General features: G+C 40.4%; 1 protein-coding gene across 12 annotated transcripts in view; it reads left to right on the top strand.

The window, feature by feature from the left end:
• Nucleotides 1-20,366, top strand: part of LOC128604861 (E3 ubiquitin-protein ligase UBR2-like) — a 257,322-nt gene extending 236,956 nt beyond the window's left edge. The window contains exons 6-15 of one of the 12 annotated variants that reach the window (XM_053619956.1): nucleotides 2,355-2,403; nucleotides 2,498-2,637; nucleotides 3,551-3,631; nucleotides 3,748-3,920; nucleotides 4,323-4,528; nucleotides 4,621-4,714; nucleotides 5,064-8,236; nucleotides 8,361-8,812; nucleotides 16,781-16,876; nucleotides 20,166-20,366. In XM_053619956.1, the coding sequence (XP_053475931.1) occupies nucleotides 2,355-2,403; nucleotides 2,498-2,637; nucleotides 3,551-3,631; nucleotides 3,748-3,920; nucleotides 4,323-4,528; nucleotides 4,621-4,714; nucleotides 5,064-5,115 (795 nt within the window). In that variant the 3' untranslated portion in view covers nucleotides 5,116-8,236; nucleotides 8,361-8,812; nucleotides 16,781-16,876; nucleotides 20,166-20,366. Of the gene's footprint in view, nucleotides 1-2,354; nucleotides 2,404-2,497; nucleotides 2,638-3,550; nucleotides 3,632-3,747; nucleotides 3,921-4,322; nucleotides 4,529-4,620; nucleotides 4,715-5,063; nucleotides 8,237-8,358; nucleotides 13,031-16,780; nucleotides 16,891-20,165 lie in introns of those variants that run through there. The other 11 variants (XM_053619957.1, XM_053619950.1, XM_053619953.1 and 8 more) reach the window with 11 other exon arrangements.
• The last annotated feature ends 344 nt before the right edge of the window (nucleotides 20,367-20,710 follow it).

Here is a 20,710-nt window from a genome sequence, read left to right as displayed (position 1 = left end):
ACAGCGATTACATCACTTGTCTGCTACGGCATTGCCCCTACTGTCATTTTGCTTTTTTCTAGTAATAAAAATCATTTAGTTCAGTTAGGACGCTGCAATTAAAAACTGAGCGCGTTTGCTCAATTCATCATGAGCCGAAGGGTCAGAGTCGCAGCACGGATCAGATTTCATTCATCACTTGACGAGATTGAGGCGAGCTCACTGATGACGGGATGGCGAAAGATTTAGGTTCAGGAGTTCTAGGTTTAATGTAAGTGAGACCTGAAAGGGAGCTGCAAATGGCCTCAGTGCTTTTGGTGTTCACAGTACAGTTGGACTCGAAAGTGGACCCAGTTCTGTTTCTGGAAATTTTAGTGTTGATGAGATCTCTGATCACTTGGTGTTCACACTAACTCTTTTCCCATAGTTTAATAGTGACTATGCCATTCAAGATGGTTGCTTTACACGATACAGTCATTTGGCTGAAATGCTATGATAATTGCTATTACCACAGTGGCTCTGTTAGCTTATGTCATATTGCTAAACAAAATGCTGACATTATTGTAGGACCACATGATCCCAAAGTAAAACATCTGAGTTGTTTTTCTGTTAGGTAACGGAAAACTGTAGCTATACATGTACAGCAACTCTCAGGTTCTTTATCTACTGTATGGAGCAAATGTGAAGCAGACCGAGACTACTTTGTTTTCACAATGCATAAATTAATCAAAACCACAGAAGGTGGCCTGAGTACGGTTCGTTTGTGGGTCCTTTTAGGGAGGGGTCTGAGATCACTTGAATGTTCACATATATACACCTTATATAGGCCCGAGACCGCTTTGAGTGCTCAAATGAACTAGGTGTGTAAACGCCGTTAATGTTTCAAAATCAAGGAAGAGTATATCAAACATAGACAAAAGGGTTCAGCAAAGAGGAACAGTGGTCGCAAGTCAAAGCTACTGACGAAGCTATTGTCCGTAGCTATGGACGAACATAGTAAAGCTATTAAATGAACATGTCCATGAACTAGGCTCAGCAAATCTGTGCATTATGAGCTTTGCAAAACCAGGGCTGCCATTCAGAAACCTTTTGCATCAAATGTCAATGCATGAAGAATCATAACCTGGTGTAAAGAACCCGAAACTTAGACTCATGAGAAATTGGAAATAATTGTTCAAGACCAGAAGATATGTATGCTACAAACACTTCATGATGATAATCCCATGTCACATGATTGTACTACCCTTGTATAAAACTGGTTTGGTGAACACTAACACAGTGGTCTCCTAAATCACCAGGTTTAAACATCATTGACCCTTTTATGGGAGTATCTGGAATGCAGACTCAGTAGATGTCCGTCTCCTTTATCTCTTAACGAACGGAGGGGTTTTCCTGGTGAAGAATGAAGAACATCCCAACACAATGCACTCAGGACTTGCGTGACGGCATTCCAAGAATTTTTCAAGCTGTTCTGTAGTCAAAGGGCTGCATGTAATCCTTATTAGGTCCTTAAATATTGTACCGATTAATATCGTTACAAGTTTCTTTTTTTAACGACACCCTGTATGTGTGCATGTATGTTGTAGCCTGAAGTGATTTCTGACAAGATTTCTAGGTCATATGTAAATATTTATTATATTTATTGCTGGCTGCCTCACCTACGCTAACCTGAATTTCTGAGAGGATATAACGGCAATTTATAATAGCTGCCTTGAGTTAACAGAACAGGAGATCTGAATGCAGTCATAAAACTACTTTTCAGTGGCCAGGTACCTACTCCAACATCTGATGTGTGCATGACCTTGAGTTTATCAATCAAAGACGCACCCTGCAATTTTCCTTTTGCATAAGGACTGTCCATGCTGAGCCTGTTATGTGCTATATATTTGCAGGAGTGGGTGCTAATTGAAGCCTGTAAGAAGTGCCTAACAGTTCTGACTCACTGCCACAGCGGTTTTACTGATGGAGAACAACCCATCACTCTTAGTATGTGTGGACACTCAGTGGACACCATCCGCTACTGTTTCTCACAACAGAAAGTCTCCTGCTACGCAGTAACTAAAACTGTCTGCAACTCGCGTGTTACTTCATTCTTTAGTTCCTTCTCTTAAGTGTAGAGCCTCTGTCAGATTGTGTGATTGATAAAGAAAAGCACATAAATGACAAAATACCAGTTTGAGTGCCTAGTGGTCTAATGAGGAAATGCTCTTTGGAAGCTCAATATATGCACTTATCCATTTGCATTTTGATTCGGCTGTTAGTGCTGAGGATGTCCTTAAGGTGATGTGCTGCTTTTGTCAGATTTAGTAATTCTCTTTAGTCACATGAGCACTAATGGTTTTTCTAAATTTTTATGTAGTTTATTTTGGATACAGGCAGAGGAAGCTCAGCGAAAGCTTAAGAGACAGAATGGAGAGGACCCAGGTAAGCTATTTCTTCAGTGATTGTAGTCATATCTGAAAATGATTGGTCAGCTGAATGCAGATTGCTGAAGTGTGAGTGTTTGTGTGTGTCGTAGCCCTGCCTCCATTCTGCCCACTGTTTGCCAGCTTGGTAAACATTCTGCAGTGTGACGTGCTGCTTGGCATGCTGGGAGCTGTGCTGCAGTGGGCTATGGAGCTCAGTGGAGGACACTGGTCTGAGTCCATGCTGCAGAGGGTAAATGTTTGTATGTTTTGTTAAAATGACATGATAGTGTCGTAAATTCAACAAAATGAAGCCCCCGGCAACACTCCAAGCATCCTGGCTCTGTTAGAGACCTTGCAGTGCGCGCCTCACTTGGAAGTGCACAAAGACATGATTCGCTGGATCCTTAAAGTAAAATTACATCTTGATTATGTTTGCAATGTGCCTTACTCTCTCTATGCGTGCACCTAATATGTCCACCAGGTGGCAGCCTAGCATGTTTTGCAATTCGCTCACTGAAGGTAGGCGCAACATACAAAAGATGACCTTTTTTACCATGAAGTTTAAAGCAGTGCTGCATCATCAAGACCTGTTTGAAATCCAAGCAGTGCAACACCGCTCAAGGTGGCGTGGCCGGTAGGCAAAGCAGCACCTCTCACCACGGTGAAGCACAAATGCTTCACTGTCACAAAGCGGTTTTGCTGCTGATCATCTGTAGGTGGCCCTAGGGGTGTTTTGATGTGGCTTATTGTGCGTGTTACTTAAAAGCTGTATGTCAACATGAATATTTAAATGACCTGTAAGGATTGCTTACTACACAAACTGAACTTCCATGCACTGTGATGTATGCATTTTATTTTCCATATAGTGAAAACTGTCAGGACACCTGCACCAGGCAGAACATGTACATATAAAGGCCATGGTGTAGGCCAAGGCTAATGATGTATTGTAGTATGTACTTTGAAGAGAAACAGGCAAATTAAATGTTAGTAAAATTGTAATGCATCTTCAGTATTTAATGGTATGGTGTGTGTATATACTTTTTAGTGCACAAATGTGTTCTATTGAACATCTGCTTAGTTTTGCAAGACTTTGTGTGTGCATGTAGTTCTAACTAGTTTCTTGTAAAAGTATTTTCCTAAATTATGTGTCTTTTTCTACACAGATGGTGGTTAGCATTAAAACGATGCGCGAGTGCACAGCTGCTGCAGCTCCCTGTGAAGGAACAGGGCACTGTCACAAGGAGGTCAGACTTTGAGCAACTTTCTATTCCACGGACATATTAACCATTACCCTTTAAAGTGTTGAAGAGCTTAAATCTACGTGTGTGTGTGTGTGTGTGTGTGTGTGTGTGTGTTGCAGACTGTGTGGGACAAAGACAAAGCAGAGAGAAAAAGGAAAGCTGAACTGTGCTGGAAAAAGACCATGGCTCAAACATTAGAGAGCCAGAGTCATTTTATCAATAAGTACATAGATCTGCTCAAGCAGGATTCAGAGGATCTGGACGCCTCAGCCTCTACATCAGCAGAGCATAGGTACCTAAGCATGCTCGTAGTGGCGCAGCGTTCTTAATAAGTCAACTTGTATTGTATTCTCAATATCCAGTCAGTACATTTATGTCAGTAGATGCATGCATCAACAGCTCCTTGACTTTGCTGAGCAGTTGTCTGTTCTAAAAGTTCTTGCATATAATGGTGGTCTTCACATAACATAAGTAAATTCCCATCCTTAAACTCTATCTTGCATATTCATTTAGAGCATTTTCTGTTGGGGTAAATGAGTAGAGAGGATCCTAGGCCATTTTTAGCAATTTCTTGGTGATTAAAAAAAGATGAACCCATTTATTCAACATTGATTATTTTAACAAATTCAGAGGTACCTTAACATAAAATTAAGGTTATAGTGTACTTGTAACCATCCGTCTCTGCTTGGTACAGCCCCAGTTCATGTGACGGTGCTCTGGTGTGTGTGGGACCTCGTCGTTGGCGTGCCAGAGGAGGAGAGAGGAGGCAGATGGAGATGTGTATCCTGTGTCACGAAGCGCAGGAGATCCTACCTGATGGCACCGCCATGGTGCTCGCTGCCTTTGTCCAACGCTCTACGGTCATGTCCAAGAACCGCAAAAGACCCCCTCACAATCCAGGTAAGGTTATGGTTTACAGTGTGCAAGTCAAGTAATTGGATAGGTTTGAGTAGCCAGTGTGCTTATTTCTGGAGGATACATGTGTGTTACAGAGAGCTATGATCCCCTCTTCATGCACCCTGACCTGTCCTTTGGTACCCATACCGGCAGCTGTGGCCACATCATGCACTCTCACTGCTGGCAGAGGTGAGGAGTTGGGCAAAATGTTACTTCTAGACAGCCTTCTACTTAATCCCAAATAAAAAGTTTTGCTGCTTTCAAATGTTTGTGGATATAGGCAATAGAATCAGCAGCTAACAGTAAATAGTTTGTCTAGAAAATAATGTGACCTCTATTTATATGAGCAATCACAATAAATTAGCTAGTATTAATCAATCAGTCTGGATGTTTTGTGACTGAAAAGTCAAAAACCCAATCTGTGATGTACAGGAAAGTCTTCATGGATGTGTGGTGATCGATAAGATGTAGATAGAAATTGGATGTGTTTGGCTTAAATATGCGATCTGCAGATTTTTTTTTTTTTGTCCCAATACAGTGAGCTGATCATCGACACAAAGCATGAAACAAAGCTTGCTATGTGCACTTGACTATTTTTCACTGTCTTGGATCAAGCCAGTGTTACTTTCATAGTCTGTAAACTTATTGCGCCTCATGGGGAAGCAAAGAACGTTAACCTGATCTGACCTTAGGAGTAAGTGCAGTGAGTATCAAAAGCTAAAGAAATCAGGTGATGGAACTTGTTACGCTTGGTAATCTTGTTTTTTATGTGGACACGCAAACTTTTTCTGCCCAATGTTCCCACATTCGAAGGACCTTGTTCATTCTTGTTCATTCTCGATGCCGCCACAATGTTTTTGCATCTAATAAACTCCCCTACCGCCATTAACACCTGCTCCACCGAGACCTCAGAGCTCACCTCACACCGCACCCCGTGATGGAGTGAGAGAGGCCGGGCTCCACCGCTCAGGTGAGCCGCCATCCCTACACTCCGCCACGAGATCAACAGCTCCCCGCAGCAAAAAAGAAAACAACTAATAACACCGCTTGCTTGCTAATACTAAACCAAAAGCAGTCAAAACGTTCCATAAGTAGGTATGCTCAACCCTGTCGCAAGCCTTTTCCTGGTCAATTAAAACCAAACCACAATCCAAATTAAAAATCCTTCCGACCTCTACAACATCCCTAATGAACGAAACGTTGTCGTGAATGACTCGACCCGGCACACAGTAGGTCTGGTCCGGATGGATCACCTCTTCCATGACTATACTAAGTCGGTTTGCCAATACCTTAGAGAGCAGTCGGTATTCCACACAGAGAACTGAAACAGGTCTCCATGATCTTATGTCGTGTAGATCTCCTTTTTTGGGCAACAGAGTCAATACTGCTCTGCGACAACTGAGTGGCAGCCGCCCCGTGACTAAACTGTCACCCAGTACCTCCAGTAGGTCTGCACCCATTTCAGGCCAAAAAGACTTATAAAAGTCAGCCGGTAGACCATCGATCCCTGGTGCCTTGCCACTCTCCATACCCTGGAGGGCTCGTAGCAGTTCCTCTAGGGTCAACCCCCTCCGAGGTCTGCATGTGTTTCCTTTGACACCTGAGGGAGATCCTTCAAGAAGACGTTATCATGGGCCTCATCATCGGAGATTTCACACTTGTACAGTTCCTTGTAGAAACCGACTGCTCTCTTTCGAATTTCTCTATGGTCCCCTAAAAGTGTCCCTTCATCAGAAAACAGGCCATGTATCATCTTATTCTGACCATTCTTTTTTCCAAATTAAAAAAGAATTTCGACGGTGTATCCATACACTCCACATTCTGAAACTGTGACCTGACCAGAGCTCCTTGTGCAGTAACGTCTAGCAATTTAGTCAATAAACTCTTTTTTGTTCTTAAATTTTCTATGCATACCTGCCGTCCTGTGTTTTTCATGAACTCTTGAAGCGCCATTATTTCGTCCTCCAAGGATTTCATGCGTAGAGTTGTGTCTCTCGTGACATTGGAGGTATACTGTTGACACAGCTGTTTAATTTGCGTTTTGGCAAAATCCCACCACCGCTGCACTGATTTAAAAGAACCCTTTGTGAGTAGTTATATCATACACTTTCTGTCAAACTGTCAATCAAAGTAGTGTGTTTGATAATTTATGACCCTCTGTGCTTCCCTGACTGGCAGGTCTGTAGGGGTGGTGAGGGGGGTAACCCTATGGAGTGTATCAGCTGGTCGATCTGGCTCCTTTGTGTCTGGGGGTGTTGTGGAGAGGTGTGTGTGTGTGGGGGGGATAGCCCCCCTCCCAACAAAAGGTGTTTTTGTTAATGAGTTTGTTTTTTGGTGGGGTGAAATACGTCTGAAAAGAAATAATGTTTTTAATGTGGGGATGTGTTTGTGTTCCTGTGTGGCGTTATTTCGTTTGTGTAAACACATTGTTAGAAAAGCATGATGTTTGAATGTGTACATATATGAGTAGAATATTTGTTTTGTGAAATAAATGAAAACAATTGTTGATTATGTTTTTAGGGATCCCGGTTTACCTTTGAATAAAAAGTTTAGGAGTTAAAGCGTCTTTTTTTAAAAAAAAGAATCTGTTTAAAATTACATACATTCTAAACACAAAACTTTTAGGAGGTAAAAATGGTTAAAAGAGCTGTTTAAAAAGAATCGCGCATATTACACGACTTCTAAACAAAGATCCTTACGAGGTAAAAATGTTAAAGTGCTGGTTAAAAGAATCGCCGTAATGTCTAAACTAGAAGATAGTTTTTTTCAGAGATGTCTTCCAGTCGCTGTGTTAAGCAGTAATGAAGTTAAACTGAGACACCTCACTCTCGCTAAACCCCGCCCACCATACATGTTTTCAGACACGCCTCTCTCTCTCTCTCTCTCTCTAAACACACCCATACACGTGTTTTCATCGTAGCCAGTACGTTCTGTCAAAATGTCAATCATGGCGGTAGAACTAGAGGGCTAATTTATGGCCTCGTCCTTGTCAGGCCTGCGTTTCTCTAGGAGTGCTTCATTTATGGCCCTTTGTTTCTTCCTGACCAAGAGTTTTTTTATGAGCAGGGGGGTCGTGGTGTGATCCTACAGATTGTTTATGATAATGAGTGTCTGTGGGGGTGTTAATGGCAGTAAGTGTTTTGTTTTATTTTATTATTTATTATTATTATTATTATTATTATTATTATTATTACACATAGTTAAGAATGTTTTTATTTATAAACGAATTTATGGGTTTATTGTGGTGGATAAAACAGGTATCTAACGCTACAGGTGATGATGATATTGTGTCTATCCCAGACATCGTAGACGAAATCAAGTTTCTGAACAAGGCAAGCGGTACGTGCGTTGTTATTCTTTATAAGTGTTCGATCCTATGTATTGTGTATGTGTTTAATGATTTTACTTTATTTTACACAAAGGGGCGAACACAGAAGTCCCGCGAGTCAGGTTGGAAAACCCCGTGCTGGGTAAGATCTGTAATAATGAGATATTTATCTATGTTTAAAAGCGGTTTAAGATGTTTTGTTATGTATTGTGTTCGTTTGTTTACTGTTCAAGGCTTGTCAAATCTTGTAAACAAGATCGCTGCACCCGAGTTCAAAAATAGTGCTGCGGTTTCCACTGAACGCGGTATACCAACGAGCTCTGGAAAGGCCAAGCGTAAAACAGTTGCTCAGGTCCACAGCGCGGGTGTCGCAACGTCTAAACGTAAACGATCAAGATCTCCCCAAGATCTATTTTTTATTTATTTTTTTTTTTTTTAAAAAAGAGTGTTTCATTCATAGTGCCGGTATCCTAAGCAATGTTTTTTTTGTTTTTTTTTTTCCAAGAGTCAGCTGTGAATGAACCGCGCGCTATAGACTCTTGTTTGAACTGGAATCAGGAGCTGTTTGATTCGTGGGACGCTTGTGTATTTACCCCGGTTCCTGGAGACAGTCTGCCTTCAAACCAAGAAGCATTTGGTCGCGAGGCTACTGTTATAGACAATAACAGAGACTCGGCGGAGGTGATACGAACCGGGTTCAAGGCCATCGAAGATCGTATTGCTGGATTTGAAAAGACTTTTGCCAGCATCACCGAGCGTCTGGACATTATAAAGATGCTGATTCTTCTCTATAATCAAAGTGTTGTGGAAACGTCACAAAACCATACCATCACACATAAACAAATCATAGCAACCCGGAAGCTTCTTGCTGGGGAGATTTGTCGCGTTGATCACAGTCAACACCTGACGACGGAATTGTTAAAACAGCTTGTACAGCTGGTTTAAAACAAGAAACTTGGGTGAGTTGTACAATAAGTATTTTATATCCCTGTGTGTGTGTTTGTGTGTGTGTTTGTGTGTGTGTGTTTATTTGCTGGTTCGTATCTGTTTTACTGTGTGTGATTTTATTTATTTATTTATTTATTTATTTATTATTTTTTTTAAAATAGTTTTTGTTTCCATTCCAAAAAAATCTGTAAAAATGTCAAAGCGGTGTGGTGAAAACTCGTGTAATCTGGGAGCAGCAATTAAATTTAGAAGATGCGACGACGATGGTCTGTGTACTTTTGAACAGCGTGGCAATACAGAGACGTTACAGGGTTTAATTCGGACAATGGAGGATCTGAATAGACAGCAGTCTACAACTGATACTTTGTTGGACTTGTTAAACATTGTTAGATCAATGGCTGAGGTTCAAACAGAACCACTGCCTAATTCGTTGTTAGACAGCGATTCAAATTCACAGCAGGTGGGGTGGGGGTCAGACAGTCAATCGTTTAATCCTTCGGAGCCAAATTTTGGGTTATCCGAAGCCGCTATTGAGTCTATCGTAAGAGAGGGTGGGTCTGTTGGTGGTTATACGGTGGTACCGAGACGCAGATTTAATGGATTGGAGATACGGCGTCGTATAAACATGCGTGTGATAACCGCTCCAGACCTGGCAGCGTACGCTATATTTCTGCATGATATCATGTCTGAAATAGTGTCGTTTTCCAGACTGCTGGCCGGCGATGGGGGTTTAATCAACATTACCTTGAGAGGCCCTAGTCTACCCTCTGACATTAATGCTGTCTTGTCACCTGACAACGATTACGATTTGCACATATCAACACAACAACTTGAGAACATTATGCAAAGTAATTCTGACGTACGGGCTGATGAATGTCTAGATCTGAACGTGTCTATAGCTCGCGGTAAACACGGTGGTGCTTATCGAAAGATACGTGATTTAGCTCATAACGAGGTGATTGCCAGAAACAGAATGAATCTGTTCTGTCCCAACAACGTATCTAACAATCTGTGTTTTGCGATCTGTCTGTCCCATTTTCTACAACCGCATACGCCATGTAGTGAACTTGAGTTGTTAGCCGCGTCTCTACAGAAAACTGCAGGGTATTCGGTACAACAAAGGATAGGGTTTAATGACATCACACGGTTTGAACGGTTGTTATATGTTAAAATAGTAGTATTCCATAGGACATGTTCTGGTCTGTTGGAACACTTTACGAACAATGACGAGCCTCATAATAAGACCGTGTTCTTGTATCTACACAACGAACATTATTTCTTGATTAAGAACCTAAAAGCATTCATCGGTACACCATACGTGTGCGAATACTGCTATCATGGTTTTACTAGCCGCAGAGACCACGGGTGTAAATACGTTTGCGATGTATGTAATGCACCTGATCGTCATAAATACGTTGGCAAAACGAGGCAATGTCACGATTGTTTGCGGTACTGCAGATCAGCCTACTGTTACAACGCGCATAAACAGACGCAAACAGGACAACAGTACGCTCAGTGTGATGTCACTAAATACTGTCAGAAATGTAGTGGGCGATATCACGTCAACGGCGCCACACCACAAAAACACGTGTGCCCTGCAGAAAACTGTATCCATTGTAAAGCTGAATTGGTTAATGACGGAGTGACTAATGTTTCATACAACCGATAAAAATGGAACCACCTAGTGACAAATACATTTATTATGATTTTGAGACACAACACACGGACGGTAAACACGTAGCGAATTTCGTATGCGCCATTACATTTAAAGGGGAAGAGTTCACAGCCGCTGGTATAGACTGTATAGATCAACTTGTTAAAAAGTTTAGACAGCCTCATTATCAGAATTACACATGGGTTGCACACAACGCTTCAGGGTTTGACAATTTTATACTATTGGAATATTTTGCAAAAGCAGGGCTAACACTCCAAATTACTATGCAAGGCTGTCGGATCATCTTAATGTATGATAAGACATTCAAGCAACGTTTCATCGATAGCTACTCTTTTATCCCTATGCATCTGTCCGTGACATCTGCCGCGTTAAATCTAACCTGTGCTGAGAGAGGTCATTTTCCACACCTGTTCAATAGAATAGAAAATGAAGACTACGTAGGCCCATACCCTGACAAGCATTTCTACAGCTATGAGACAATGTCTGACAAAGAGAGGGCTCTGTTTGATGAGTGGTATGTTATGGTGTCGGGTAAGGTTTTTGATTTAAAAAAAGAGCTCGCCATGTACGGCAAGAACGATGTCGTTTTGCTCCGTGAGGCATGCATGAAGTACCGTGACGAGTTCATACAACCTACTAAACTCGACCCATTCAGATACACCACTTTTTCTTTTTCACACTAACTGTTGTTACCCAGATGAGGATGGGTTCCCTTCTGAGTCGGGTTCCTCTCAAGATTTCTTCCTCTTAAAACATCTTAGGGAGTTTTTCCTCGCCACCGTCGCCACTCAGTGGCTTGCTCAGTTGGGATAAATTCACACCTTTAATATCGGTATACCGTGTTGATATTTCTGTAAAGCTGCTTTGAGACAATGTCTGTTGTAAAAAGCGCTATACAAATAAAATTGAATTGAATATCACTAACATTACATGGAGCATAACGTTAGCTGGTTTCACGACCACAATGCAGCTGCCTCAAACAAACGTAATAGTCTTTCAGGCGCTTCGCCGAAGTCCAGGTGTTTCCTCGCTTTGTTTGAAATGAACAATAGCATCGGCTGCACGCCGGCACCCGATTCTACCTTTCCTCTCAATGAGCTTTCCTCTCTTTTCCTCTCAATGAGTCGGGGCGGAGCTAAACTTCTGTAGTTTTTCCCGTGTGCTTGTTGGCGTTTTTCTTCTTTACCACTTGTGGACCGACTAAAACACTTATGCGTATTTCCCCGTTCAGTTCCGGAAGAATTGCAACCTCCGTACATTCATTATGTACCTACACTACTGCAGAAAAACAAGTACCGTGACCTTTTAAAAATGTTGGTACTGACTTGTTACCGAAGTATCGGTTCGCGTGACATCCCTACTAGAGAACATGTATGATAAAATTCAGACGAGAGGCCACCTTTCCCTGTGATGTTTTTAGATTTAGTTGTTTAATGGCAGATATCACTTCACTCTCTTGAATTTTAGTAGGGATCACATCTATATCATATTCATAATTTATGAACGTTCTCAAGAGACCATCGTCAATTTCTATTGGTTTATACATATTTAGACAAAGGTTGTGAACAGTTTTCCTTATTTCTTCAGGTTTTTGGATTATAACCCCATCTTCTGCTCTTATTGCCTCGATGAGAATGCCTTCTTTTCTTTTATTAAACAAATTACTTTAGTGTGATTTAAAGACTCTTCCATATTAATAACCTGTATATTTAATAAAAAATTATTATGATGTTACCTTTTTTATTTTTATTATTATTTTTTTAATTTACCTAAACATTCTCTTCATTCTCGTCTTCTTGGGCTTTTGAGCTTTAATTTTATGTATTGCATCATTATCGTATTGTATTTTTCAGGGGTTTTTTTATTCTTTTACTAAAAAGATAACTTTTCTATTTAAAACATTTCTTAACTTGACTTTTTAAAACTTCCCATAACTCACAATTATGATTAGCAAATATGTCCAAAGTTTTAATTCTAGTTATTTCTTCTTTTAGTTCTGATACCACAGTAGAACTTTTCAGGATCTGTGTGTTTAATTTCCAATAGTTCACTCTCTCTTCACCTTTTAAAACTAACCCCACAAATAACAGTTAGGTGATCAGAATCCACTAATAATTTTGTTGCGTAGTGCTTCACTTCAAAGTTATTATTTACATAAACGGTCTATTCTGGTTTTACAGATAGAATCTCATCTTGTAAAATCCTTTCTTTTTAGGAATAAAGTCATAAACACATTATTAAGTTGATGTTCAATCATCATGGATTTTAGGAAAGTACCCTCCCTCCTAATTTTACATGCTTCAGTCACTATTCTATCTATTCATCTTGCTCTTCTGTTACCTAGCAGAATTTTCCTAACCATATCTTGTGCTGTATTGACATTATTGTAATCTTTCTGTCACAATAATAAACGTCTTCAAAGGCTAATCTTCCTGGAATTACTTCACATATTCTAATGAATTTAAATTTACTATTAAAAAATAAAATCGCTATTCCATCGGCCTTACTTTCTCCGATTGAGAACACAGACGAACCTTTAGACCATATTTTTGTACTATCAACATCCTCATACGAATTAGTCTAGTTTCTTGGAGACATAAAATATCTAAATATTCTTGACTTAATATATTTAGTTTTTTATATCCGTTGGATATCGACTGAACATTACAAGTAGCGACAGTTAACTTTGAGGAAACCAGGAGATGTTAAAATATTAAAGTCATATGTCCACATAAGTCAGGTTTTCGATTTCTTCTTACCTCGGTTCATTGTACTTATGACGGTACTGTCCAAATCTGGTGATGTTGAATCCTGTCGTCTCTTCTTTAAAGGGTCATGAAACCTCCCTCTTGCCTCTCAATGTTTTTGAAAGATGCAGCTTAAATGGCTGTGGATGGCTGCGTAAAGAAGGGAGGGGGAGTGGGCGTTGCAGGGAAAGGCAGGAGTGGAAGAGGGGGCGAGCCTTCAGAACACTCGCAATAAAGGTGGGTAGTGACAAAAAGTTTGCAGATGAGGCAGAGGACTTCTCTCCTCCTGAATCCCCATGGCTAAATGGAGACACAGTAGATAGCAGTGCAGGTCCTCTGCCCTATCTATTTGAACCATTAGCCCCTGGCGAGACTATGGAGGAAAACATAAATCAAAACTGGAGGCAGCATTGATGAGAGAAATGTCGGAATGGTAGCTAGCTAATAGGCTCAAGCTTTTCACGAATAAAAGGTGAAGGCTCTTCCCTTCAACCCGGCCTCTCACTGCATAGTTTTGCACGTGACGGCCCGTGGAGCTTTAAGCAGTTTAATTACCTCAAAAGGCAAGTAAAACTGTCGGTTAAAAATTACACATGTACCTCATTTGAAGGGATGGAGAAGTCCTCGGGACCGAGTACCACATCATTGTGTAGACGCAAGCTGCTTAAATGAGCAAGTCCGAAGTCCACCTTTCTCCAATTCTGATAGCTCTCCCGAGAAAACACACTCGAACTCTTACACCACTGAAACAAACACCTCCGACCCATTAGAACGCTTCTCTCATCTACTACAGCTGTAGGAAAGCACCACGTGCTATCATGAGTAATTAAGACCGCATCTTCTCATAGGATAAGAACATACAGGCTCATGAATAACTGAGACACCTACGTCTCATCAAAGTACTATAGTACATTACCACGTCACAGGCATACGACGAGATTTTAAACCAGGAAGACGATAATAGCGGAAAAAAGCTCAAAATTAACCAGTTTTCTCCTACGATTAAAATGAACGGATGCTAAGATTGTCTTTTATGACGTGTGATAAGAACACCTCTGTTAAAATCTCAGAAATCTCGGATGCTTTAAATCCTGTTCAATCGGAGAAGTAGGCCTAGTTCCCGTCGGTTCCGAAAAGGGGGTTGTAATAAGGGTAAAAGTGTCTCTCGACTTTTTCTTATCTTTTAAGTCCTCCATGATTTTCCGTTGTTGCTTGAGTAAAAGTGTTCATCTTCACATGCGTTGCAAGGGAGTCCTCACTGAATGCATCTCCTAAAGCTCCTTCGGAGCCGGTATCTTCATCAGTTGTCTACGTGTCGCTGTCTGTGTAGCTGCTCTCCTCGTCACTGGAATTATCCACTTTTTCCACGTCGTCTTGTTCCGGGTGTAATGTAAACTCCGTATTCTCGGTGCTCTCCTGTCCAATGACGAACGTAACAATTTCTTCACTTTGGATATTTTTCTGTGTTTCTGCTTCCTGCTCGGTGACGTTAACTTCTTGATTCGGTAGATCAGAAGGATTCTCACGAATATTTGATTTAAACCGCTTAGTGTAGGAGTTCGGGAAAGAAAAGAAATGATGTCCCGAGGCTCCACATAAAGTGCACAAAGAGACGTTTGTACATTCCTTCGATGTCCCAATTGGCCACATTGCCAGCATTTAGTAAGGTCTCAATTTTTTGCATGATGATCTTCAGACTGGCTAATAAAACATCTAGCGACTTGTCCTCGGTTAATAATCTGCCCATTATACGGGCCTAGAGAGATGCTGTTTGGAATGTTAACATATTGGCCATTTACATTTTTTCGTAATTTAACTTGATACTGATGGACTCCGTACCAAAGACCAAATTGATCTACTGGTTTTTCGACGGGTTTTAAAATGTCTCGGTAACATTTAATATGAAGTTCATCTTCTTCATCCATAATTCGGCCGGTCCAAAATGTGATGACAATCGTCTTGATGTCCATATTGATGGGGGACAAAAGTCTTTCCATCTGTCTTCATTGGTATTAAATAGCTCTAAAAAGACAATCAGAGCACGTTCACTGTTAGAACAAAGCTCAAACTTTTTCCGGTTTGGTAAGCTGATGAACGAAGGTTTTCCACATTCAACCAGCTAGATTGCAAGAGGAGCTCTCCATCTTGGTCTCGATTACAGTAGGTGGTATTTCAACTTTTTAACTCTATTCATTTTTGCCTGTATACATCCAACATTGCATGGAGCAACAGTTAAATCTGAAAACGACATAATATTTTAAATCGGGCATACATATGACACATTCCTTCTCCATTCTTTCCACCCTGCCTATTCCTCGCTTGTATGGGTGATGTGTTGGGTCTTCCAGCAGGAGTTAGGGAATCCTCGCTGAAGTTACTCCCAGATGCTCCATCAGAAGGGGTGTCATCTTCATCTGATGTTCCCGACTCGCTGTCACTGTCCGCCGAAACACTGTCTTCACTGTCGAACAAAGAGTTTACTTATTTCCCATGATCCTGTTTTGAATTTACTGTGGATTCCACAGTGTCTGGCTTATCTTTGTTGTCGATGGTGGTTGATCCTTCAGTTTTTTCAGTATCCTGCTCTTCATCTTTATTTCTTTTTTGGGATTGTCCTGGCAAAACCGATGATTCTTGACTAATGTTTCTCTTAAAACTGTTAGCGTATGATCTTGGGCAGGAAAAAAGTGTGACCCAGCTCTGCACACAGTGCAGGAGGCGGTGTTGGTGCATTCTTTCGATTTGTGGCCACACTGCCAGCATTTCAGAAGGCCACAATCCTCTGCATGATGGTCTTCTGAATTGCATACAAATCATTATCTCATTTTTAAAGAACATACCCTTATCACTTGACATGGAAAGGTTTTTTTTCTTTTCTTTTCTTTTACATGGAAAGTATATATCCAGATATCTGTACAGCTGCTTTGTGACAATGTCCATTCTTAAACATGCTAGGTACACAAACAAAGAAACAAACCAAATGCAAAGGTTAGATACACCGATGATTGATTCAATACAACTCTGTTCAAATGAATACAGAGGCCTGCTCAGACATCACAACATTTGAAAACTCGCGGCGTCATAAAGGGGGAAATCATCAATCATACCATCAGGATAGTTCTAGAACTCGGGACGCTGCTCCGATCTCACTATATGTGTGTGCGTGCCGGCCAGACAGACGGTATGCGGACAGCACACCAACACAACACATTTAAAACACAATCATACGTCATGGTGATGATTATGAATGTACTGCTATGTAAATTTTATAATGTTAAAGTACACACCTTGATTTCTATTATAATAACATTATTAATGTATTTCTAATGTTACTAGACATGTCATTCTCATCACTGCTCCTAGATAACTTAGTGTTCCCTAGGTGGCCTCATCTATTTCACTTCGAGAATATCCACAAATAGGGAAGAACATTACCTTTATCTTTGTAATGTATACAATAATGATCATGAACGGGTTAAAAAGGGGACACAGTAATATAAACCATGTAATATTTCTTACCCCACTCGGGCCTAACTACAAATGTACTCTTATGACAGAATACCGCTGCTGGGAAACTGCCGTTCCCGAGGTTGGACACACGAGGGCAGTCAAGCTCCATCCAGCACAACACACAACGCCGCCTGAAACTGAAGGTAGGTTTGGGCTATTTTACACTGACGCAGCTCATCAGCGTTATTACTATAAAGTGTATCATTTTCACACATCAAGGACGATGCACGGAGCTTCTGAACTATTTAACAATAGCTTATTATTATTATTATTATTATTATTATTATTAATATCTTGTTTTTAAAGAACATACTTTCATCACTTGACATGTTTATAAAAAAAAAAAAAAACACCTTTCCATGTACAAATTTACAGTCACAAAACAGCTGTACATGTATCTGGAGACATTATTTCAATGTCCATTCTTAAACACGTTAGATAAACAAACAAAAGGAAAAGGTTAGATAGACCAAAGATTTAAATACAACTCCGTTCAAATGAATACAGGCCTGCTCAGACACCACAACGTTTAAAAACCTTGAGATTTGCGGCGTCATAAAGGGAACAACCGTCAAACATACCATCAGGTTAGTTCTAGAACTTTCACATCAGCTACTGCACCGAGCTTCATAAACAACCTCGTAGAGACATCAATTAGATTTGGATCACCGTCTGATCCGATAGAACTCGATCAGGCGACTGAAAGCTTGGAGTCAACACTCCGCTACACGCTAGATAGAGTGGCTCCACTCAAAAGAAAATTAATTAGACAGAAAAAAACGAACACCATGGTAAAACGATCAAACGCGAACCTTAAAACAGACCACTCGACAATTAGAACGTAAACGGCGTCAAACCAAACTGGTGATATTTCAAACAGCATGGAAGGTGAGCCTACTGAAATATAGAAAAGTCTCTCCACCTTAATAGGAGATAACAAAAACAATTCTAGTTTTCTATTCAACACAGCAAAATTAACTAGGAATAAAACCACTACAGAAAGAAACACAATCAATACATAGCAGTGAAGATTTCATGAAATTTTTCATTGATAAGGTTGAAAATATTAGATGTGAAATTCAGGCTATTAAATTAAAACCAGACAGTATTAGAACTAACCCTGTAGACGATAATATAGCAATATCAGATCAATGTTTAGAATGTTTTACTCTTCTTAGAGAGACCGAACTAGCTTCATTAATCTCTTCAGCAAATTCATCAACTTGCATAGATACTGTGCCTACATGTTTGTTTAAACAGATTTGTCCAGGAGTAATTGAACCACTTTTAAATATAATCAACTCTTCCCTTAGCACTGGCTCTGTACCTAAATCACTTAAATTAGCAGTTATTAAACCCCTGATTAAAAAACCTGACCTTGACCCCTCTCAACTGTCCAGCTATAGACCAATATCAAATCTCCCCTTCATCTCTAAGATTTTAGAAAAGGTTGTACACAGCAGCTATGCTCGTACTTACATAGGAACAACATTCATGAAATGTATCAGTCAGGATTTAGACCTCATCATAGCACAGAGACAGCATTAGTTAAAGTAGTAAATGACCTTCTACTGACCTCTGATCAGGGTTGTGTCTCGCTGCTTGTGTTACTCGACCTTAGTGCAGCTTTTGATACTATAGATCACACTATTCTCCTTGATAGATTAGAAAATGTTGTTGGCATTAAGGGAACAGTCCTCTCCTGGCTCAGGTCTTATCTGACCGATCGTTATCAGTTCGTAGATGTAAATGGAGACTTCTCCACACATACCGAGGTTAAATTTGGTGTTCCACAAGGTTCTGTTTTAGGCCCACTGCTCTTTACTTTATATATGCTACCTCTAGGTCAAATTATTCGTAAGCATGGAATTATCTTCCACTGTTATTCTGATGATACACAGCTGTATGTTTCAGCGAAGCCAGAGGACAGACAGCAGCTCAGTAAAGTTGAGGATTGTGTAAAGGACATTAGACGTTGGATGCTTATTAACTTCCTTTTACTTAATTCTGATAAGACAGAAGTACTTGCATTAGGCCCACGTGTAGCTAGAAGTAATCTTTCTGATCACATGGTTACTCCGGATGGACTTTGTTTCATCATGTGCAGCAGTAAAACACCTTGGAGTGATTATTGACTCCAGTCTATCATTTGATGTTCATGTAGATAATATTACTAGGATAGCTTTCTTTCATCTCAGAAATATTTCTAAGATAAGAAACATATTGTCACTACATGATGCAGAAATACTAGTTCATGCTTTCGTCACCTCTAGACTAGATTACTGTAATGCCTTACTGTCTGGATGTTCCAGTAGGAATATAAATAAGCTCCAGTTAGTCCAGAATGCAGCTGCTAGAGTCCTAACTAGAACCAGAAGATACGACCACATCACCCCGATCTTATCCACACTGCATTGGCTCCCAGTAAAATCTCACACTGATTATAAAATACTATTATTAACCTATAAAGCACTAAACGGTCTTGCGCCACAATATCTAAGCGACCTTTTGGTTTTATATGATCCGCCACGCCTACTTGGATCAAAAGATGCAGGCTATTTGACGGTACCTCGAATAGTGAAGGCTACAGCAGGGGGAAGAGCTTTCTCTTATAGAGCCCCACAGTTATGGAACAGTCTTCCACTTAGTGTTTGGGACTCAGACACAGTCTCAGTGTTTAAGTCTAGGCTGAAAACGTATTTGTTTACTCAAGGCTACCCTGACTAGACTTTCTGTTACGCTAAGCACAGTCCTAATAATCTTTTCTCTCCTCTCTCCTTCGGCCGAGTCACACATGATTTTATGGAGATACTAGAGATCCTGATCCTCTCTGCTCTCCGGACCTGTCTGATCCGTTTCGGATGTCCTGCCTCTGGATGGAGCTCTCATTACTCCAATTCCAGACTGCTGGGATTACGGCTGCTCCTAAGGCCAAACAGACTCCCTATAAATCCATAATGAACTTTTTCACACTATCTGTTGTTACCCAGATGAGGATGGGTTCCCTTCTGAGTCGGGTTCCTCTCAAGGTTTCTTCCTCTTAAAACATCTTAGGGAGTTTTTCGTCGCCACTCAGTGGCTAGCTCAGTTGGGATAAATTCACACCTTTAATATCTGTATACCGTGTTGATATTTCTGTGAAGCTGCTTTGAGACAATGTCTATTGTAAAACGCGCTATACAAATAAAATTGAATTGAATAGAACTCTGACCGCGCCATCATAACGGATCTTATGGCTCGCTGCTCCGATTTCACTGTGTGTGTGTGTGTGTGTGTGTGTGTGTGTGTGTGTGTGTGTGTGCGCACGCCAACATAGTTTAAACAATAATAATACATTCACATTTTATCATGTACATAGCAGTATATTCATCACCATCAAAGTACACACATTCTTTTCTAATATAATATTAACGCTGTAATCTTCTTCCCTAGTTCTGGATCTTCTCCAGTGAAATAGATGAGGCCACCTACGGAACGCATTAAGTTACATAGGAGCAGCGATGAGAATAGAAATGTATTTCTAATGTTAATTGAAATTTCAAAGATTAAGGTAATGTATCATACATTATTACATTCCAACAATAATTATCCTGAACGGGTTAAAAAAGAAGATTAATAGTAATATCATGTCAGATTTCTTACCCAGAATACCGCTTCTGGGGAAATTGCCGTTCCGAGGGACACACGAGGGCAGTCAAGCTCCATCCAGCACAAGACACAACGCCGCCTGGAACAGAAGGAAGATTTGGGCTACTGTACACAGACGCAGCTCTTCGGCGTTATTACTGTGCATTGTCTAGTTTTCACATAAGGACAATACACGGAGCTTCTGCACTGTTCATCATCATCTAAAAAAACAAACATTATGTAATATATTATGTAATATACATAGCAGTATATTTATCATAATAAAGTTCACTCATTAATAACGAATAATAAACATTTCTATACCCCCCCCGCCATGTTGATAGAATATA

This window comes from Ictalurus furcatus, unplaced genomic scaffold, assembly GCF_023375685.1.
Source record: "Ictalurus furcatus strain D&B unplaced genomic scaffold, Billie_1.0 scf4, whole genome shotgun sequence".
Lineage (NCBI taxonomy): Eukaryota > Metazoa > Chordata > Actinopteri > Siluriformes > Ictaluridae > Ictalurus > Ictalurus furcatus.
Note: the sequence above shows the minus strand (reverse complement) of the source record. Positions and strands in the feature narration are given on the sequence as shown.